This window comes from Amphibalanus amphitrite, unplaced genomic scaffold (assembly GCF_019059575.1).
Source record: "Amphibalanus amphitrite isolate SeventyFive unplaced genomic scaffold, NRLGWU_Aamphi_draft 000458F_arrow, whole genome shotgun sequence".
NCBI classification, from domain to species: Eukaryota; Metazoa; Arthropoda; class Thecostraca; order Balanomorpha; family Balanidae; genus Amphibalanus; species Amphibalanus amphitrite.
In genome coordinates, this window is record NW_024881952.1 from 82482 (window position 1) to 99313 (window position 16832).

General features: G+C 49.1%; 1 protein-coding gene across 1 annotated transcript in view; it reads right to left on the minus strand.

Annotated features, from left to right (window-relative positions):
* Nucleotides 1-15746, minus strand: part of LOC122391848 (agrin-like) — a gene marked incomplete at its 3' end in the record, with an annotated part of 94099 nt that extends 78353 nt beyond the window's left edge. Inside the window, exons 1-4 of the mRNA XM_043386150.1 lie at nt 15251-15746; nt 9594-9626; nt 7224-7433; nt 933-1151 (exon numbers count right to left, since the gene is read on the minus strand). Coding sequence (XP_043242085.1) covers nt 933-1151; nt 7224-7433; nt 9594-9626; nt 15251-15746 — 958 coding nt within the window. The remainder of the gene's footprint in view (nt 1-932; nt 1152-7223; nt 7434-9593; nt 9627-15250) is intronic.
* Nucleotides 15747-16832: the final 1086 nt, after the last annotated feature.

A 16832-nucleotide genomic window follows, 5' to 3' on the forward strand; every position in this document is an offset into this window, starting at 1 on the left:
CAATAAGCATCTGATTTATATGAAAGACATTGCATTTCAAGAAATAAATAACGAGGAAACTTGTCACTTCCACTTTAGTGGACATGATTCACTGAACTATAAGTCTTGGGAGATTTGTCGTAAATCTCTGTTTGTCCTTGGTGCGTTCAAGGAGATAAAAACTGCCAGTGGCCTCGTAACTCATTGACACTGATTTCAAGTGCAGTTTAAGTACGGGTCGTAAAGGCTGGGTTTTGAGCAATACAAGGTCGAACGAGTATCACTAAGATTTCGGACTGAGCTATTTCAACACGATAATGTATTTGCTGATTTCAAAACGAGTCCAAAAACCATTCCATATTATCGAAATTTTATTTACTCAAGGTCAGCCGCAGCTAGTCATACTTAATTGAAAAGTTTATTTTTCAATAATGTTAAATAGTCGCTTCGTGTTTGATTTCATTGCTATGGGCACTCAATCAGCAAGACTAGGCGATATCCCGTCTTTTTATCATTTTTTCCAATTTATAACCAGTTTCAAACATTCATCAATATAACTATAGCGAGAATGCTTTGCCTGAGGCGGGTCTGCAATGTGAGTGGTTGTTATTGACTACAAACTCGAGCAATGATCGAGTCACAGGCTCTGCTAACTTCGGCGCTGTCCTAAGCCCTTCGACGGTTAGGCTGTCAGAAGTTTGGCGAGCATCTTGAGCGGCCAGCAGCCCAGTGAAAGTCTGAGAGCCTAAATTTGCTGAGGATGTTAGCTGGATGTATTTATCGGCCATTGTCCTCTTATGAGTTGGCAGTGGTTGCAAAATTAATAATAACGCTATGACTGCTCTGGGATATGGTATGAGAAAGCGGTTTCATAAACGCATATTTGTAAATATCTACATAGTAACGCTATGATGTAGCTACAACACATACACACATCAAACCAGAGCACTTACCGCATTGTCCGTTGAACTTGACGGTGACGTTGGTCCTCTGAATGCACACCTGTCGTTTGAGTTCACAGAGCGAGTCGTAGGTCACCCCGTCACTACCACACACCGGCTTCCCTCCGAAACTGGGGCAGTCGGTGGGGCAGCGGCAGCTGAACGTCAGTCCGGAGGGCACGCACCGACCTCCGAACGGGCACAGCACGTCCCGACACGGGTCGGGCGACTCTGAAACACGGGACACACGGCTCAGTCGGCGGTGAAACATGGGCCAGACACGGGTCTGCGGACGCTGAAACATAGAGGAGGTGTCTATCACACGGCGCTGAAACATGGAGGAGACGAGAGTCGGCGCGACCAACAGCCTAGAGATAAGAGAGGTCACGGTGTCAGTGTGTGCTGCATTACAGACATATAGTTTCAAGGTATAGGTCAACCGATACGATACACATAGACTAAAGGGTAAGGGCGTACTTTATACACTACGTGTAACGGTAGAATTCATGGGGTCATGTCATCAAATGTCACGGATGAAGGTCAAAGCAATATGGCGATTTTATTCCATTAACAAAGGTTGATGAATAAAGCAAAATCCTATAAGTAGAAGATTGTTGTGAAAAGAGTCAGATAAGAGTTCACATTGTCAACAAATTTGGCAAGGTTCGCCTGGCACGCCCCATTATTATATGCGTATGCAGCTATTTATGCAGATTGGTCATTGGTGCCCGAAACTCCTGAGCACTTGGTCAGATTTGGGCTAATCAGGTCCGGGCATAAGTTGCCGCAGGCTAATTTGAGCCGGCCGACTAAATTACCCCAACTCGGCTCACAGTATGCCCTCCGGGAGTCGCCCGGGTCGAATGTCAGACCGAATTGGCGCTTGGTGTGAGGATAGGCATAATACTGCGTCCTTGCGGCGGTGAATTTGCAGTTAATTAGACATAAAGTGACTACCCATTGCACGACGTAGTACGAAGATAAGGGACATTATGCAAGTTACTGTTCTCATATAAATGCTATATAATTGACCTTTCAATGTACATACTGTACACATGCAAGTGAACGATATTCAACTTCAAACCAAGATACATCGAACAGTAATTATTTCATTCGACCATTTCTAAAATTCCTAGAAACGCGGGTTATGCGAGATGTTCTGAAAAGCCACCTTGTGTATCCTGCACAAATTCAGCGACTGCAGCGTTTTCAAGCCACGCCGCAAGATATGCACCAATATAAAATACAAAGCACCCATACATATTCCACAAATATTCCGCCAAATGCTTTGGGGCCCACGATCCGCTGTCGAATCGCATCGTCAATCGGGCCACGGTGGCCGCCGAAAATGATCCCAATCGCAGCGCGGCAGAGGCGTTTGAATACAGATGGCGCACCAATCAGCGCCTCCGTGAGCCAGCCGGATCTGCTGACGCTGCAGCGGCGAACAGACGGCTTTGGCGCAGCGGGTCACGTGGTACCCGCCATAGGCCGCCCGGTAATGATCCCCGTAGGTCATGTGATATCCGGCGCCGTCGGCCGCCGCCGGTCGGCGATTAAACGAGCGAGTCTGTCACACGGAACCCGACGGAGCGGGCTCGCTGATGGGTATCGGCAGGACCCGCTCCGGTCATGGACGGCCATTTGTCGCTGTCTTTCCAGCGACATTTGTCCATCAGTCATACACCATCCAATGTCCGGATATCAGAAGGCTTGGTGGACTGGTGTAAATCACTGATGTAGAAGGTTCGCGACAGCACTTTATGAAAACCGAGCGTCGCTTGTTGTCATCATGGGAATGCTTGTGGACAGCATGACACAAATATGGCTGTTGGCCTGCAGTTATTTTTCTAACAAACAATGGTCCATCATTTCTTTTTCATCCTCGAAGAGGCGAGCCTTGAAAGCCAGCCCTCCGCGTCGACGAGCAATGCGGTACAGCATACCAGCTAAGGCGCTGACTACCACTGCCATCTAGTGGCGGTGAGACAACCAAAATGAATAGCGACGCCGACTGTAATCAACGTGACAGCGAGTTTCATTACACTTTCATTACCCACATTTTTTTTTCATTTTCATCACACATTCATTACCCACATTCTTACCAAATGTGGGCGAACTTTGGCGCTGGCATTTTTATAAGTGTCAACATAAATGAAAAACGAAAACTGCGGGGTCAAACGTTCATAGACAGGAAGTCAAAATTTAGGCATTTCATCATACAAGAAGATTGAGCATATACGTAGTTCATATTTGTATCAATTGAAAACTAGCACAGTAACAGCACCTGACTAGTCGATTACACAACGCACACCCACATGTGTCGGCTGCTGTGTCGGTCACGGCGGTACACAGAGTAATCAGAACGGTGCCGACACGTCCCTGACTGGCACGGGCTGACGGTGGTCGACATGCGACGGAGCGCTCACCACGGCACCACGCACCTGGCAGCGGTGTCGGAAAGGGTGAGCGCTGCATGCCGTCTGTAAGCGGTCAGCCGAGGGCGGGCGACACGGCTGGTGGGTATAGAGACAGTGGGAAAAACGTCTACCCCGTCAGAACAATCACAACAGTCGCTACAAGCAACACAGACGTCTTCGCCGCGGACACGGTCGTCATTGTCACTGATACAGACACCTACTCACCTGCCAAAATACCCTCACTTCGCACACATCCTTTCCACTGCCCGTCACCCTCCTGTCACCGCCCAATCACTAGTCATCACAGCCCCATCACCACCCCATCACCACCCCCGTCCCACAATCACCATCCCGTCACAGCCCTGTCACCGTTTGTGATTCGCCGCCGCCAGTCCCACCGTCATCGCCATTCGCCGCGCGAGCTATTGACCCGGTGATGATCGGTCGTCCTTCCATTCACGACCAATTGGATTCGCCCGCCGGGTCAATCGTAGCCAGCAAATCAAAGGCACAGATAATGTAGCGCATTATACCAATGAAGCAAGTCAATTAGCGGAATAATTCGAGAAGATCTGGGATAAAAAAATAATTACTGAAGCCAATATTGTTTGTTTTCTACCTTTCGATTACGCTTAGATCCGAGTGAATATCATGCACTATGTATGTATAACGAAACGGAATAAGCAAATGCAAATGCATATGGTAATTTCTGTCAAAAAAGATTTTGCCATGCTTCGTTCATTGTATCTTGTTGGAAATTTCCGCTGTGGTTTGGTTTTGCAATTGCTGAAAAGTAAAAACAGGCATGGTTATCCTGATTCATCGTCAAAAATTTCTGATAGTTCAAAATATGTGCATAGCACATTCAACACATCTGCTATTAAATGCATTTACTATCGACTATGTATAGTCTGTTCACTGAAGTGGCCACGGCTGTCGTATTTATCCAGTCGTCACTCCTGGCCCCGACGGGCAAATCTCAGCCGACACTAACTTGGCCGGCTGTTTGAAGTGCCCCGGATGGCGGCAGCTGTGTGTCAAACTTCTCCGAGCCCGCCCGGGCCGTGCATGATTTAGAGCTTGGTGCTGGCCGGACGTCGGGGCTTCGACCGCAGTTCGGGCTCATCACAGCTGGCAGGAGGGCTGGAGGGGGCTCCGGGAACTGAGCGGCGGAACGACTTCACTATAGCGCCGCAGAGTACCGGCGAGTTCCGAGTGTCTCCTGAGCTCCAGCGGGGTCACCGTCCAGGTTCTACCAGACCGTGCGGCGCCGATGGAGTCAACATGCAGCGCTGCTCAGTCGCAAGTGAGTTGACAGCCTTGAATTTACTCGTTCTATGGAGATGAACAAGTGGTTCAAGAAACTCGCAACTCTAATCGACTTCAGGCAGTCCCTAGTGACCTCGACGAATCCTTGACGACCTCAAGGGACTCTGAGTGACCCCTCTCTCGTCCAATCTCAGGAACGGCCGTGCCGACGGGGTTCACAAGTAGCCCTGCTGTCGAGTCCAGGTTCGCCGTACTATGTATATCGACCCAGGGCCTTGAGCTGGTGTTCGACAGCCCACCCTCCCGAGACCGAGAACCCGCCGCCACGGTTGGATAATGGATCAGTCCCACTACCTGACAGGCGCTGGGCCGGGACAGGTGACTTAAATGATGGGATGGTCTGACAATTTACTCTGCTCCTATCACAACTATGTGAAGTTTGGGGAGAGCGAACGCTAATGTTGAAGTCATTAATAAAGAATACTTTTTTACCTTGTCTTCCTTTTTATAATATAATACTTCCAAAATCATTTTGCTTGTTTAGTGTCACTTTGACTGAGTTGCTTTAATTTCAGTTGGGAAACAAATGATCTCCAAAACCTGTTCAGCAAGTGTGCATTGCTCGCCTCTAAAAACTAGCATCTCCAATGACAGCAAACAAGTCAATCACACAAAGTTGGTAACATGTGCGTAAACGTTCTGCCACCGACGGTAATTAGCACCGTCGCTTGCTCAAAACCACGCATTTGCGGGTGTTGCACATTTCGTTCGGGCAACTGATCTTACACGTCTTAAGTCTTTCCAGAATAATGGGCTGTAATTCCTTACAACAATCAACAGCTAAATTTAACTTCACAGCGACCGCATTGTTTCTGTAAGGGCTACACTTCAGCAATGGAGTCGGCAAGCTAGTGACGAGTATTGATTGGATGTGTTATTGCGGCAACAGACATTTACATATTGTGGGACTGAAACTGACAGTCACTGCACTTGGACACGACATGACAAAATACAAGGTAACTCAATATGAAAGTTATGAGGTCTATGTCGGCAACATTCATGCAGCATTATCTATATTGATGATTGAAATGAATAACTTAATGTCTTCCTTTAGCTCCAATAAACTGTACCCTAAGCGACTGCAAGTTGTGCTTCAATCCAACTGAGCCAGCACGCTGTTAACCTTCGCCCCAGTGGGGGGGGGGGGGGCATATGGTACCACCCTGTCGCGTTTTTTGCGTGTGAATAAAAAACCGCGGCGCGTAGCGCCGCGCCGCTTGGGGTAGATTTTGGTACATCAATTTTGGACAATGTGTGAAATTTTTGACCCCAGGTCATGTCAGGTCAGGTCACCAGGTCAAGTTAACTGACCAAGCCCAAAAAAAGTTTGCAATCATGTCCAGCCTGCAGTGTTTGTCATAAAGGTTTTAAACTTGGTGGATTGCATCATGTTATGGGCGCCTACAATTTGTACATCTCGGATTTTTTTTATAACCGTGACATAAGGTCAGGTCAGTGGCGTGACCTTTCCATTACAAGTCAATGGAGAAAAATGAAAATGCCTCTAGATCCGTGTGCACGCATAGGAACAGTCCAAATATTTCAGAATCACAATGATTTGGATCACCCGTGATGACCAAGGTGTCATTTTTGCTGATGGCCTCTAGAAAGGTCATCCGAGGTCATTTGAGGCTACAAACAGATTTTTGCCAATAACTCGCGATTGGAAAGAGATAGAACGCTGGGGATGGTCTCATTGTGTTTGTCTTGCCGAGACGCATCGACTGATATGCAACATGACCTTTTCCGGTCAGGTCATGACCTTGACCTGAGGTCAGATTTTCAAGTTGACCTTTCAAGGTCGAATTATAGTTCATTCGACGCGTCTCGGCGAGAGAAACACGATTCTGACAATAGAAATGTCGTGGCTTTTTGTTGTCGTAAGTTATTGTCGAAAAACACTTTTCGTAAAAACAGCTATTTTTGGAGTTTTTGCCCTCTGGAGGCTAAACCGTTGACCTGAGGTCAATTTTGATGATGACTTTTTCAAAAGAAGATTTCAAGAGCTATCGATTGTTTTTCTATGCGTTTTTCTAGCTACCATAGTTCCTGAGATAACGGCATGTTTTCTGAAAAATATTATGACCATTGGCAAATTTTGACCTTTGATGACCTATGGTGACCCCAGTATTGCTCTAAGATATAAATGACTGAATTACTTTCAAACGGACGCAATGAGAGCTATCGACTGCTTTTTGCCGCGTCTTTCTAGCCCTCTTAGTTTTTGAGTTAGAGGTGGGTAATAACATATGCCCCCCCCCCCCCCCCCACTAGGGCGAAGTTGGCTGAGACTGCCACTGGGGCGCGGGTTAAACATCGCAAAAACATACTCGGCTATGCTAGTCACGGCCCATTTTTTTTTCGGATTTAGCAGCAACACTCATAAAAAACGCCAATTTCACTTCAATACCAGAGCAGCCACTATCTCCGGTGTGTAAAACATTGACATGATGTAAGCATAAGCTTTACACTTGTCGTTGAATGGACAGAGAAGTCTTCCGGTTGTCGAAGCGCCTCTATAAATGTTCTGAACAAACAATTACACGCTACTCACTGCATTTTCCGGCGGTGGCGACGCGCACATCTGCCTGTCGATGGCAGGCGCGCAGTCTCAACTGGCAGGCGTTGTGGTAGGTGTCGCCGTCCGTTCCGCACACGGGTTCGTACCGGCTCGGACACCGCTCCGGGCAGGAGCAGGAGGTCCGGCCATCCGGACCGGTCTGACACTGACCGCCGAATGGGCAGCTCGAGTCGTCACAGGAGCCTGTGGAGAGCGGGGACAGTCGTCACAGGAGCCTGTGGAGAGCGGAGACAGTCGTCACAGGAGCCTGTGGAGAGCGGGGACAGTCGTCACGGGAACCTGCGGGATGCAGGGTGGGGTGAGAGGGTGTGTGTGTGAGAGAGAGAGAGAGAGAGAGAGAGAGAGAGAGAGAGAGAGAGAGAGAGAGAGAGAGAGAGAGAGAGATCCGTTGGCCCGTTGGTCGCAAAAGGCGTTTTACTTTTTTTGGTAAGTAGCATCTATAAAAATAGTTTACATGCAGAAGCTGAGTGGTTTTGCATTCCGACAGCGTGGAGAAGAGAAAGAGCATACAAGAACAGAGCAATATGCAATAGACAGATGAGCCCGAATCGATACATTGCTAATCGTTCCGGCAAAATATTGGCACCATTGGCAGCGCTGAGTGATGGCCATATTGCCTGTTGGCGCAGCTCTCAGCGTAAACAGATTAATAAGAGATATTATGACGCATTGACGGTGACACACTATTGATAACTACGTCATGTCAAAGTGATATGCATAGTCGGAGCTGCATGAGCTAATGTTGATTTGTTGTTACCTGCTGAGCAAACTGTACACAAAATATGCATGGAATAAGACAAACTACAAAAAAATGAAAGCTTAGTGAAACAATACATATATATTACACTGTAAACTACGACAGAAATGTTTCAAATGGCGCATCACATAGTTGACTATAAAATCGCCTATTCAAGTAACTACCTTTTACATCAGAATGCCTCACCATCATATTTTTCAGTTTGAACACAAAAGTGATTGCCAGACTTCAGACCAGGCTATCGGCGGCTGCTCCTCTGTGAGAAAAACACGCGATTCCTCGTTTTAAGTGTAAAACGACGCGTCGGAGCTCGGGCTCGGCGCGATGGATTATTTTGCCGGCGGTTCGTTCCAACTTTTTAGGGCGGCGCGCGGCGTGACTGTTGTTGCGGTCCGAGTTGGAGCCACTCAGCGGCTCGCCGTGGGCGCCAAATGTGTGCGGTCGTCTCGGGGAGAGCTGCCTGGGCCCGCTGGAGAGCCGAGGGCCGCCGCCGGCCGCCGCCGCCGCGGTGGCGAGCGCTCTATAAAATGTGGCGCACCATCAGCGCCGGCCGCCGGCCGAGCGTCCGAGTGATTCCGCCGAGAAAGGTTCATTTCGACGCCAATCTAGAGGCCGGTTGTCGGGCGCGCGAGCAGTGTTCGTGGCACGCGTGACCGTCCATTTTCACCCGCTGTCCCGGCCGGTGGCTTTTCACACCCGCCTCCGATCCCGCGTTAGTAAAGAGCTATCGGACCACAGGCCCTCTTCACACTACATCGCACCCAAACTTGGCCATCCAACTTGCGTACGACCTGCGACTATTTTAGGACTCGCATAATTAACCTGCCTCCGTCAACCGAGGACTTTTCATCCCTGATGCTCCCGAGATCTAGCTTCCACCTAAGATTTATCTCACACCAATTTCCCCAGCTTCCCAGCCTTATTTGCAGTCACATTCTAAAGCGGATGCCAACGTCGTACTTTGCCGAACATAATGCCGTAATGTGATTTAGCCTCGCCAGTAAATACGGTCAGTTAATGTCGGCGGCGCCAGAGCGGGGCGGCGCCGTTTGCACGGGCCTGATCCCAGTTAGATTGAATGGGTCTCATTGAGTCCGGTAACCGATACCGCCGCGAGCCGAGCCCCGCCGTGTAGCACAGAGGCGAGCTAGCTCTGCCCGTCTACATGCAAACCCACTGCGCACCAAAGGCAGGATAGAGGCTACTTGTCTATCAGCTTCTTTCGAAGTTGGATTAGAATCCGGATCAGCGGTAAGGGATTACAGGTGTTTCCATGGGCAGCCTAAGCCCTTACGAAGCACTGATCCGGATCAGTGATGCCCATGGAAACGGGGTCCACACGATTATTCGCTGTGTGCCAGCAGGTAGGACAGAGGCGAAGCGCCCATACACCTATCCGCTGCATACTTGTACCAAAGGCTCATACTCATGCTAAAGCAAGCTAGCCCGACCCGTCTACAATAATAAGAACTTGAAATTAGCTTGCACCTCCTTGATGTACCTACTTCTTTCTTATTGATAAGTACTTTATTAGAAAGGTCAAAGGTCATAAATAGGTATAAGATATTTCACTGCTTAGTGCCTACCTTTGGCGAGATTGCGCGCCTCCAGTGGAAGATCTGAAACAGAAACAGCAGTAAGTATCTGACACAGATGAAATGTGACGGGCACAGCACAGTGTGGCTTACAACAGGACACATTGTAAATGTATGTATTTAAGTATTTGATAAAGGTAGAACTCAAACACGGCACAATGAAAAAAGCCGAAAATATCGGTAAATTAAACCAAAGAACGAATCGTGAAACGTTGCCCTTTTACTGCAGGTATATTACGCTGCTTTCAATATCTGTTCCAGCCGCCATAAAAATAACGGCTTGATCAAGAATATGCTAATGACGGGTTCTCAGCTGCATAAAAGCAGGCTTCCATCATCTCTGTGCGGATTTTGCATCAAAGAGCACTTAGCACAACGTCTTTCTCGTCTGCGCAGCTTTCCCCAGAAATCACTGGCCATGTCTTTAATCCAGACAAATGGCCTCGACATAACAATAGGAAGCCTCGCTACCCTTCTCCGCCGTAAATAGGGCCGGGCCGCGAGAAATACATAAATAATTCATGATGCTCCATGGCGAGTGGACCCCGGCGGGCGGCGATTAGTTATTACCGCCATCTTTCATCGCAAACAAGACAGCGGCCAACGGCTGGAGGACGGCGGTCGAGCATTGGCGCACACAGCGGTGTAAACCCGTGATTACTTTACTGATATTCAGACAGGCGGTCAAGAGTGCTGCGAGGGGGATGGGAACGCTAAACGGCGAGCGGCAGAAATAGCCATCGCTTGTCTGTGAGTGATTTTGCTCGGTCTGTCGACAGGGAAATCCCGGGATTTTACCGTGCTCTGAGACTTATTAAGCTCCTTTTGAGATGTCTTTGCCATCAAATAAACTGGTCGTCACTAACCAGCATTCTGACCTATGACTTACATCCTGGTCTATATATTCTAAATCTGACGGAGGCGGTGACCTATAGCTGAGCTCCGATCACGTATCGGGGCCCTGCTCTCTGCTCATCTGATTCCGAGTCGGCAGATACCTCGGACCACTCGGGCCGTGCTGACGTGGTCGGTCTCAGGCACGGCCACGACCCTCTCCAGCGGGCGGCGCGTCCGGCCGCTCCCTCGCGTGGGATGCCGTCCCGGCTGTATCGAATGACGACGCTCGGCCGCCGGGCCGCTGGACCGGGCTCTGACCGACTCTGGACACTGCACGTTGTGTGGAAAATATTAACCGGACCAAGTCCACGTGTGTTTATCGGGGCAGGTGTGGTTTCTGAAATCAACGATAAGCGGATTTTGACGGATTTTGACGTTTTTCAGTAAACGGATGCTAAAACGTAAGTATGTCGAAGAAAACGGCACATCGATGTGGAGAGGGCTATTGCTGGGACTCTATTTTAGATCATGCTTTTGTTCATGGGCTAGAAACATGACAATAATATAATTCAAATCCAATCAAGTTTGACCAGCGCCAGTTGAAGGTCATGCAAATGCAATTAAGATAGCACCAACTGACCATCATTTTCGACAACATAATTATCTTCTAGCCCATTACCGTAGCGCTATAGCACGGACCGTAAGCAATATCTATCCAAACACCTTGTAGCTAACACCCTCTTCAATGTTGCCATAAATAACATATAACCTCCGTTGCTGTGTTGCTGCAGATCTGAGGCATAGAGCTTGTGATCGATACGGCTTTTTCAAAGTAAAACACTGACAAGTGCAAAATGAAGATTCCTCTTCGATCTACAAAGGCACTTCACTTCAAGCATTGAACGAGTGTAAGGGGTCATACTTAGGTGTTGTTTTTATTTTTTAAGGGGTCATGTCATATTGTTTAAGGGGTAATTTTATTTTTTAAGGGGTCATGTTTTTAAGGGGTCATACGTTATCGTCTTGCTCCAAAGCAATATTTTTTTTTCTTGTTGGTTTCGATGTTTGAACATTGCTCACGGCATAAAGTTCAATGTCTACTGTAAGTTCATTGTCACCCAATGCCGTTAGTATGCCGACAACCCATGCACACCGTGTCACCCTACCCCATGCAGTGTCATCCTGCCGTTAACTCAGCGTCAGCCTGCTATGAGTTCAGTGTAACCCTGCTGTGTGTTGTGTTCCTGAAGCTGCGCGGTGCTGTAGGTGACTGTCGCTGGCCCACCCCACAGGACGGTCCGCCGGTAAAAGGTCCCGCGGGTGCGATGTCCGACGCTCGCCCGCTGCTAAAATACGGGCCACCGGAAGCGGAACAGCGCCGCCGGCAAATGTGTTGTCAGAAATGGCCTGACCCACGCCGCTGTGGGTGAAAATGAGTTCCCGGTATAGACAACGAGAGCTACTTGCCATTCTAAATGGAACGGAACACGTCACCCCAGGCGCATATCATTCTGTGTTTGAAGATATTCCTTTACAGAAGTTATCCACGCCATAAAAGCGTCTCGGGAATGATATAGCTGAAAATCCTCAACTGCGTTTACGTTGTCAGCTATCGTGAGTTACTCGCAGTTGAAATCGCACTGCTCTAACGGGGACGGATTTATACCACTTGCCCACGGCTGTGGATCGCTGATAGTTTCAAATCCTGCCGGCGCCCCGAAACTATAACGGGATGTGTCCAAGCCGCTGCGTCGACTGATTCGTTGCATGACGTTGACTATTCATAAGCTGAGTATAAATGCAATTCAGTGGGTTGGCGGCCCGCGTCGGTACGCTGAACTCAAAGCTGTGTTGTTCACAATATCCAATGCACAGGATATGGTAACTACATGATGATAATCATGTCAAAGGTCAATGGTTCTGAAAAATATAGTATTTTATGCAAAAATATGTTCCATATTATTTCAACAAGCTACTGCCATGCATCGAAGATATGGTTTGCTTATTTACAAAAAAAAAAAACGTATTTCGTACGTACGGGTAGCCATATAGCATGGTCAATAAACTTCCTCAAGTCAATTTGATACGCTATTCAAACCTGTACTATTGCACCTTGAAACAGCATTTAAAGATAAACAACACGGTACCTACTTACTTTTCTGTGAGACGCATTTCACAGCCGCCAAACAGGATATAGTTGAATTACGCCTCCAGTCACCAAATTTTGCCAGTACCGACCTTCAGCCCAATCTCGGTAAATAATTAAATCATAGCGAATTACGAGTCGGCGCTGTTAAAGTGGTCTCTAGTTACATTACCATGCCACCTCAGATGTGCAAACGAACTAAAAAAAAAGAAGAAGAATGAAGTGACGAAATGCAAGTTACAAGCAAATGAGGCTTGTAAGCAAAACAGATGAATAATAGCAAACAGACAGCCAACCGATAAAAAACACACAAAAAATGAAAGTGGTACCAAACACAGGAATGGATGACACATGCGAGATATAGGATACAAGAGAGAGAGAGAGAGAGAGAGAGAGAGAGAGAGAGAGAGAGAGAGAGAGAGAGAGAGAGAGAGAGGAGAGAGGAGAGAGGAAAGAGGAGAGAGGAGAGAGAGAGAGAGAGAGAGAGAGAGAGAGAGAGAGAGAGAGAGAGAGAGAGAGAGAGAGAGAGAGAGAGAGAGAGAGAGAGGAATTCAGTCAAGTAAACTCAAGATATGAAGCTGCTTCTTGAGATATTCTTCAGTCTCATCGCATACACTGCTAAGCACATCGACAATTTTCCTAAAAAAAGGATCGCAAACAATGCCTCCTACGTATCCTTTCTTCAATATTGAATCTGCGCACCCTGTGATCCCGGTCTCCATCTCATCTGTCCGGCGGGGCGTCCGCGTCGCGCCCCGCCCCCGTCTCAGCGGCCAAAGTGCTCATAATCGTCCCCGCGCCGGCGCGAACAGCCACGAGCACGCCCTCACGCCATCCCATCCGGGCCCGATCGCCGCGCCTCGAAGGGACGGCCGCTGGCGGTGCGCCGAGTCGCTGCTCGGCCGCCGGGCAGGACGCGCGCGGCCGGCGGCTCGAGACGAGCCCGCATCGATTGTGTCGGCCGTCCGCGGCGGCGGCGGCGGCGGCGGCGGCGATGGCGGCACGGGAGGCCCGGCCCGCGGTGGGAGTCCCTAGCGATCTGCTGCCTGCCTCCACCGCCACCACCGCCGCCCCCCCCCCCCACGCTCTGGGTCACGGTGTGATAATGCGCGCAATTACGGGTGTGAGCCCACCGCGCGCCCAGCACTAATTCTCGCCCCCCTCCGACAGCCGAGACGCGCCGCCGCGCCGACCCACGAGGCTGTGCTGGGGGAGGAGGAGGAGGGGGGGAGTCTGTGGGTGAGTGTGATGGTGTCGACATTTTGCTGACGTGTCTTTGATTATAGGCGAGCCGATTTGGCCGATTTGAATTCGGCAAAATCAGAAACTCACGCTTTGGCGTGAGTTGTGTTGATATTGTAATGATATGAATGGTAGGTACGCCAATTCTTTTTTACACATGCCTGAGAAAATTGATCATATATTCAAGGCTAAAATAATTTAAAAACGTCCTAATTTTTTCGAATCAATTCATGTTTTGAAAACATCACATGTGATAAGAAATGTAGTTATAAGATATCAGTGGTCATTGGTCAATGTCTTATCCTCAACGAATGACGAAAAGGAGGCTTTAGGATGTGGGAAGGATTACTGAAAAGAGCCTAACATTTTGCGAACATTTTACGAGACGTCACTTGCATCATGATGCACATAAATAATGCAAAAGCCCTTAGGCGCTGTCTTGCGCTTTTCACATCACCTTATGTGGTAAATATGAAGTGCCTGCCTGTGAGAATTTTCAGCAGCGCACTCGTAATTGTCGCCGAATAAAAGAAGTGAGCTAATTGGGCAGGGGACTACGGAGTAAAATGCAACATCGAACTATAGGACAATGCGTAACACTAACCTAAATTCTGCACAGAAAACACACCACCACACAATTTCAGTCTTACTTTGCCCCTAACGTGAAGGGAGCAAAGGTCAGCAATTTAAACGATAACGACACCGTAACGAATGACCACCACAATTACCCCATATATTGGCGCTCTCTCATATAACGGTTGATAACGCCATCACTCTTAGTAGATCCATCGGCCTGGTGACAGGACCGAACTCTGTTCGGACTCCGCTCACACTAAGAACGCCGCCTCGAGGCCGGCCGACAGCTTGATGGATACTGCGGCCAGATCTCCAGTTCAATTTCTCCGGTCTCTTTTCAGACCGCCAGGCCTAGTGCGTCTTCCCAGAAGAGAGTGGATTTCAGGCGACATGCTTTTCTCGTGTGTCGGTTTTGTACTGAAGCCCATTTACGTCTCAGTGTGTAAAGGGTAGGCGCAAGAAGGCCCTAGATAAAGTACCCCAGACTCAGGGAAGAAAGCATGTATTGAAGAGGCGCCTACGGCCAGGCGATGAAGAAACCACAGGGAAACCACAGGGACCACAGGGTATTGAGAAAAACAAATATTGAGAGAAAATGTGAGAGAAGCTAGACTGGTGTCAACGCCAACACTAAAACTATATATTTGCGGTTGTAACATATATAGGTAAACAGCAAATAGGTCATCACGTTTCAAACCAAAGTAATTCAAAATGGTGTATTTAGGAAAACTTAAAACAAAATAGTCATGTCATGCATTTTATGCCATGCACTCTCTACCAGCTCCGGCCACATGCACACGTGTATCTACGACACTGACTGTTGACGACCATCCGTCTCCGTACTCACAGTTGAGCAGCAGCAGAATGCTAGAAATGATGACAAAGATGACGACGAGTGTGACCAGCAGCGCTAGTACCAGCGGGATGCGACACAGAGTCCGCGAGCACAGCTGCTGGGCACAGCCGCCGGGCGACCTGCGGCCCTCGGCGGCCTCCACGAGATCCGGCTTACTGTCCTGCAGCTGCAGCGAGCCGGGGAACACGGGCTTGTCCGCTCGACCGCCGTTGCCACCACCACCACCACCACCACCGACACCACCGACACCACCGACACCAACACCACTACCGACAGCGCTACCACTGCTGACGAAGCCGCCCGTGTCCAGTCCGTCCTCACTGATCGTGTCCGGTGTGTAGGTGAAGGGGCGGCCGCGGTTCGGCGCCGGGACCACCCCGTAACCGTCGGCGTGGCTGCGCAGCTCACTCTCGAAAGTCCCCACCTCTCGGTAGAAGTATTCCGGGTATTGGTCCCCGCAGCCGCCCGCGCGGCCGTTAGAGTACATGGTTTGTGCGCTGATCACCATCTCGTGAGGTCACGAAACTCGCAGAGATACCTAGGTCAATGAGGTTCAATAGAATGGCCTCCGCCGTTTTCGAGCGTATATTTGACTCACTGCCATCTTGACTACGCCTGGAACGACCGATTGGTTAAGTCGTGTGAAAGGGTACGAGAAGAGGAGAGGAGAGAAGAGAGAGAGAGAGAGAGAGAGAGAGAGAGAGAGAGAGAGAGGGAGAGAGCGCTGCCGACCCCGCTCGCGATGGTGTTTTGGAAAAACGCTGGCGGCCAATTTGGCCATACTATTTATCAGGGGCATGTTCACTGTCGAGCAGACAAGCCAGTCAACGCAAAATGGAGCGCTGCGCCAGAGAAAACTCGGGGGAACTACGGCCAGACGCAAGAGCACGATGCTAGCAACAAAATATGCAAAGAAATTAAAACGAGGGACGGATGATGGAAGGAAGCACCCCAGCGTCCGGATATTCGTTTTGTAGCTCGTTTTCCTGCGGAGGCCAAGTTCTGTCGTCGTACCCCGGGGACAGGTAAACAGGCGGCAGACAAGTTTTAAAGTCGCCGCGCTGTTGGCTGACATTCGCTGATGCATGAGTCCGCCACGAAAGACGACCATTCCAAGGTCCGCACTGCACTCTGGGGTGTTGCATAGCAGCGGACGCTGCTTAGGGGCAGGTCGAGGGCAATAGACGTTGAGTGAAACCGCTCATTTCATGTTTATATACGAGCCGTTTTGCTTACAGGGTACCACTATCGCAATTGCACCAGGAAGACATGGTGAGGGCCCATTTACTGCGTATTTAATCCGCGCCCCAGTGGCGGTCTCAGCCAACTTCGCCCTAGTGGGGGGGGGGGGGCATATGTTACCACCCACCTCTAACTCAAAAACTAAGAGGGATAGAAAGACGCGGTAAAAAGCAGTCCATAGCTCTCAATGCGTACGTTTGAAAGTATTTCGGTCATTTTTCACCTTTGAGCAATATTGGGGTCACCAGAGGTCATCAAAGGTCAAAATTTGCCAATTGTCATTATATTTTTCAGAAAACATGCCGCTATCTCAGGAACTATGGTAGCTAGA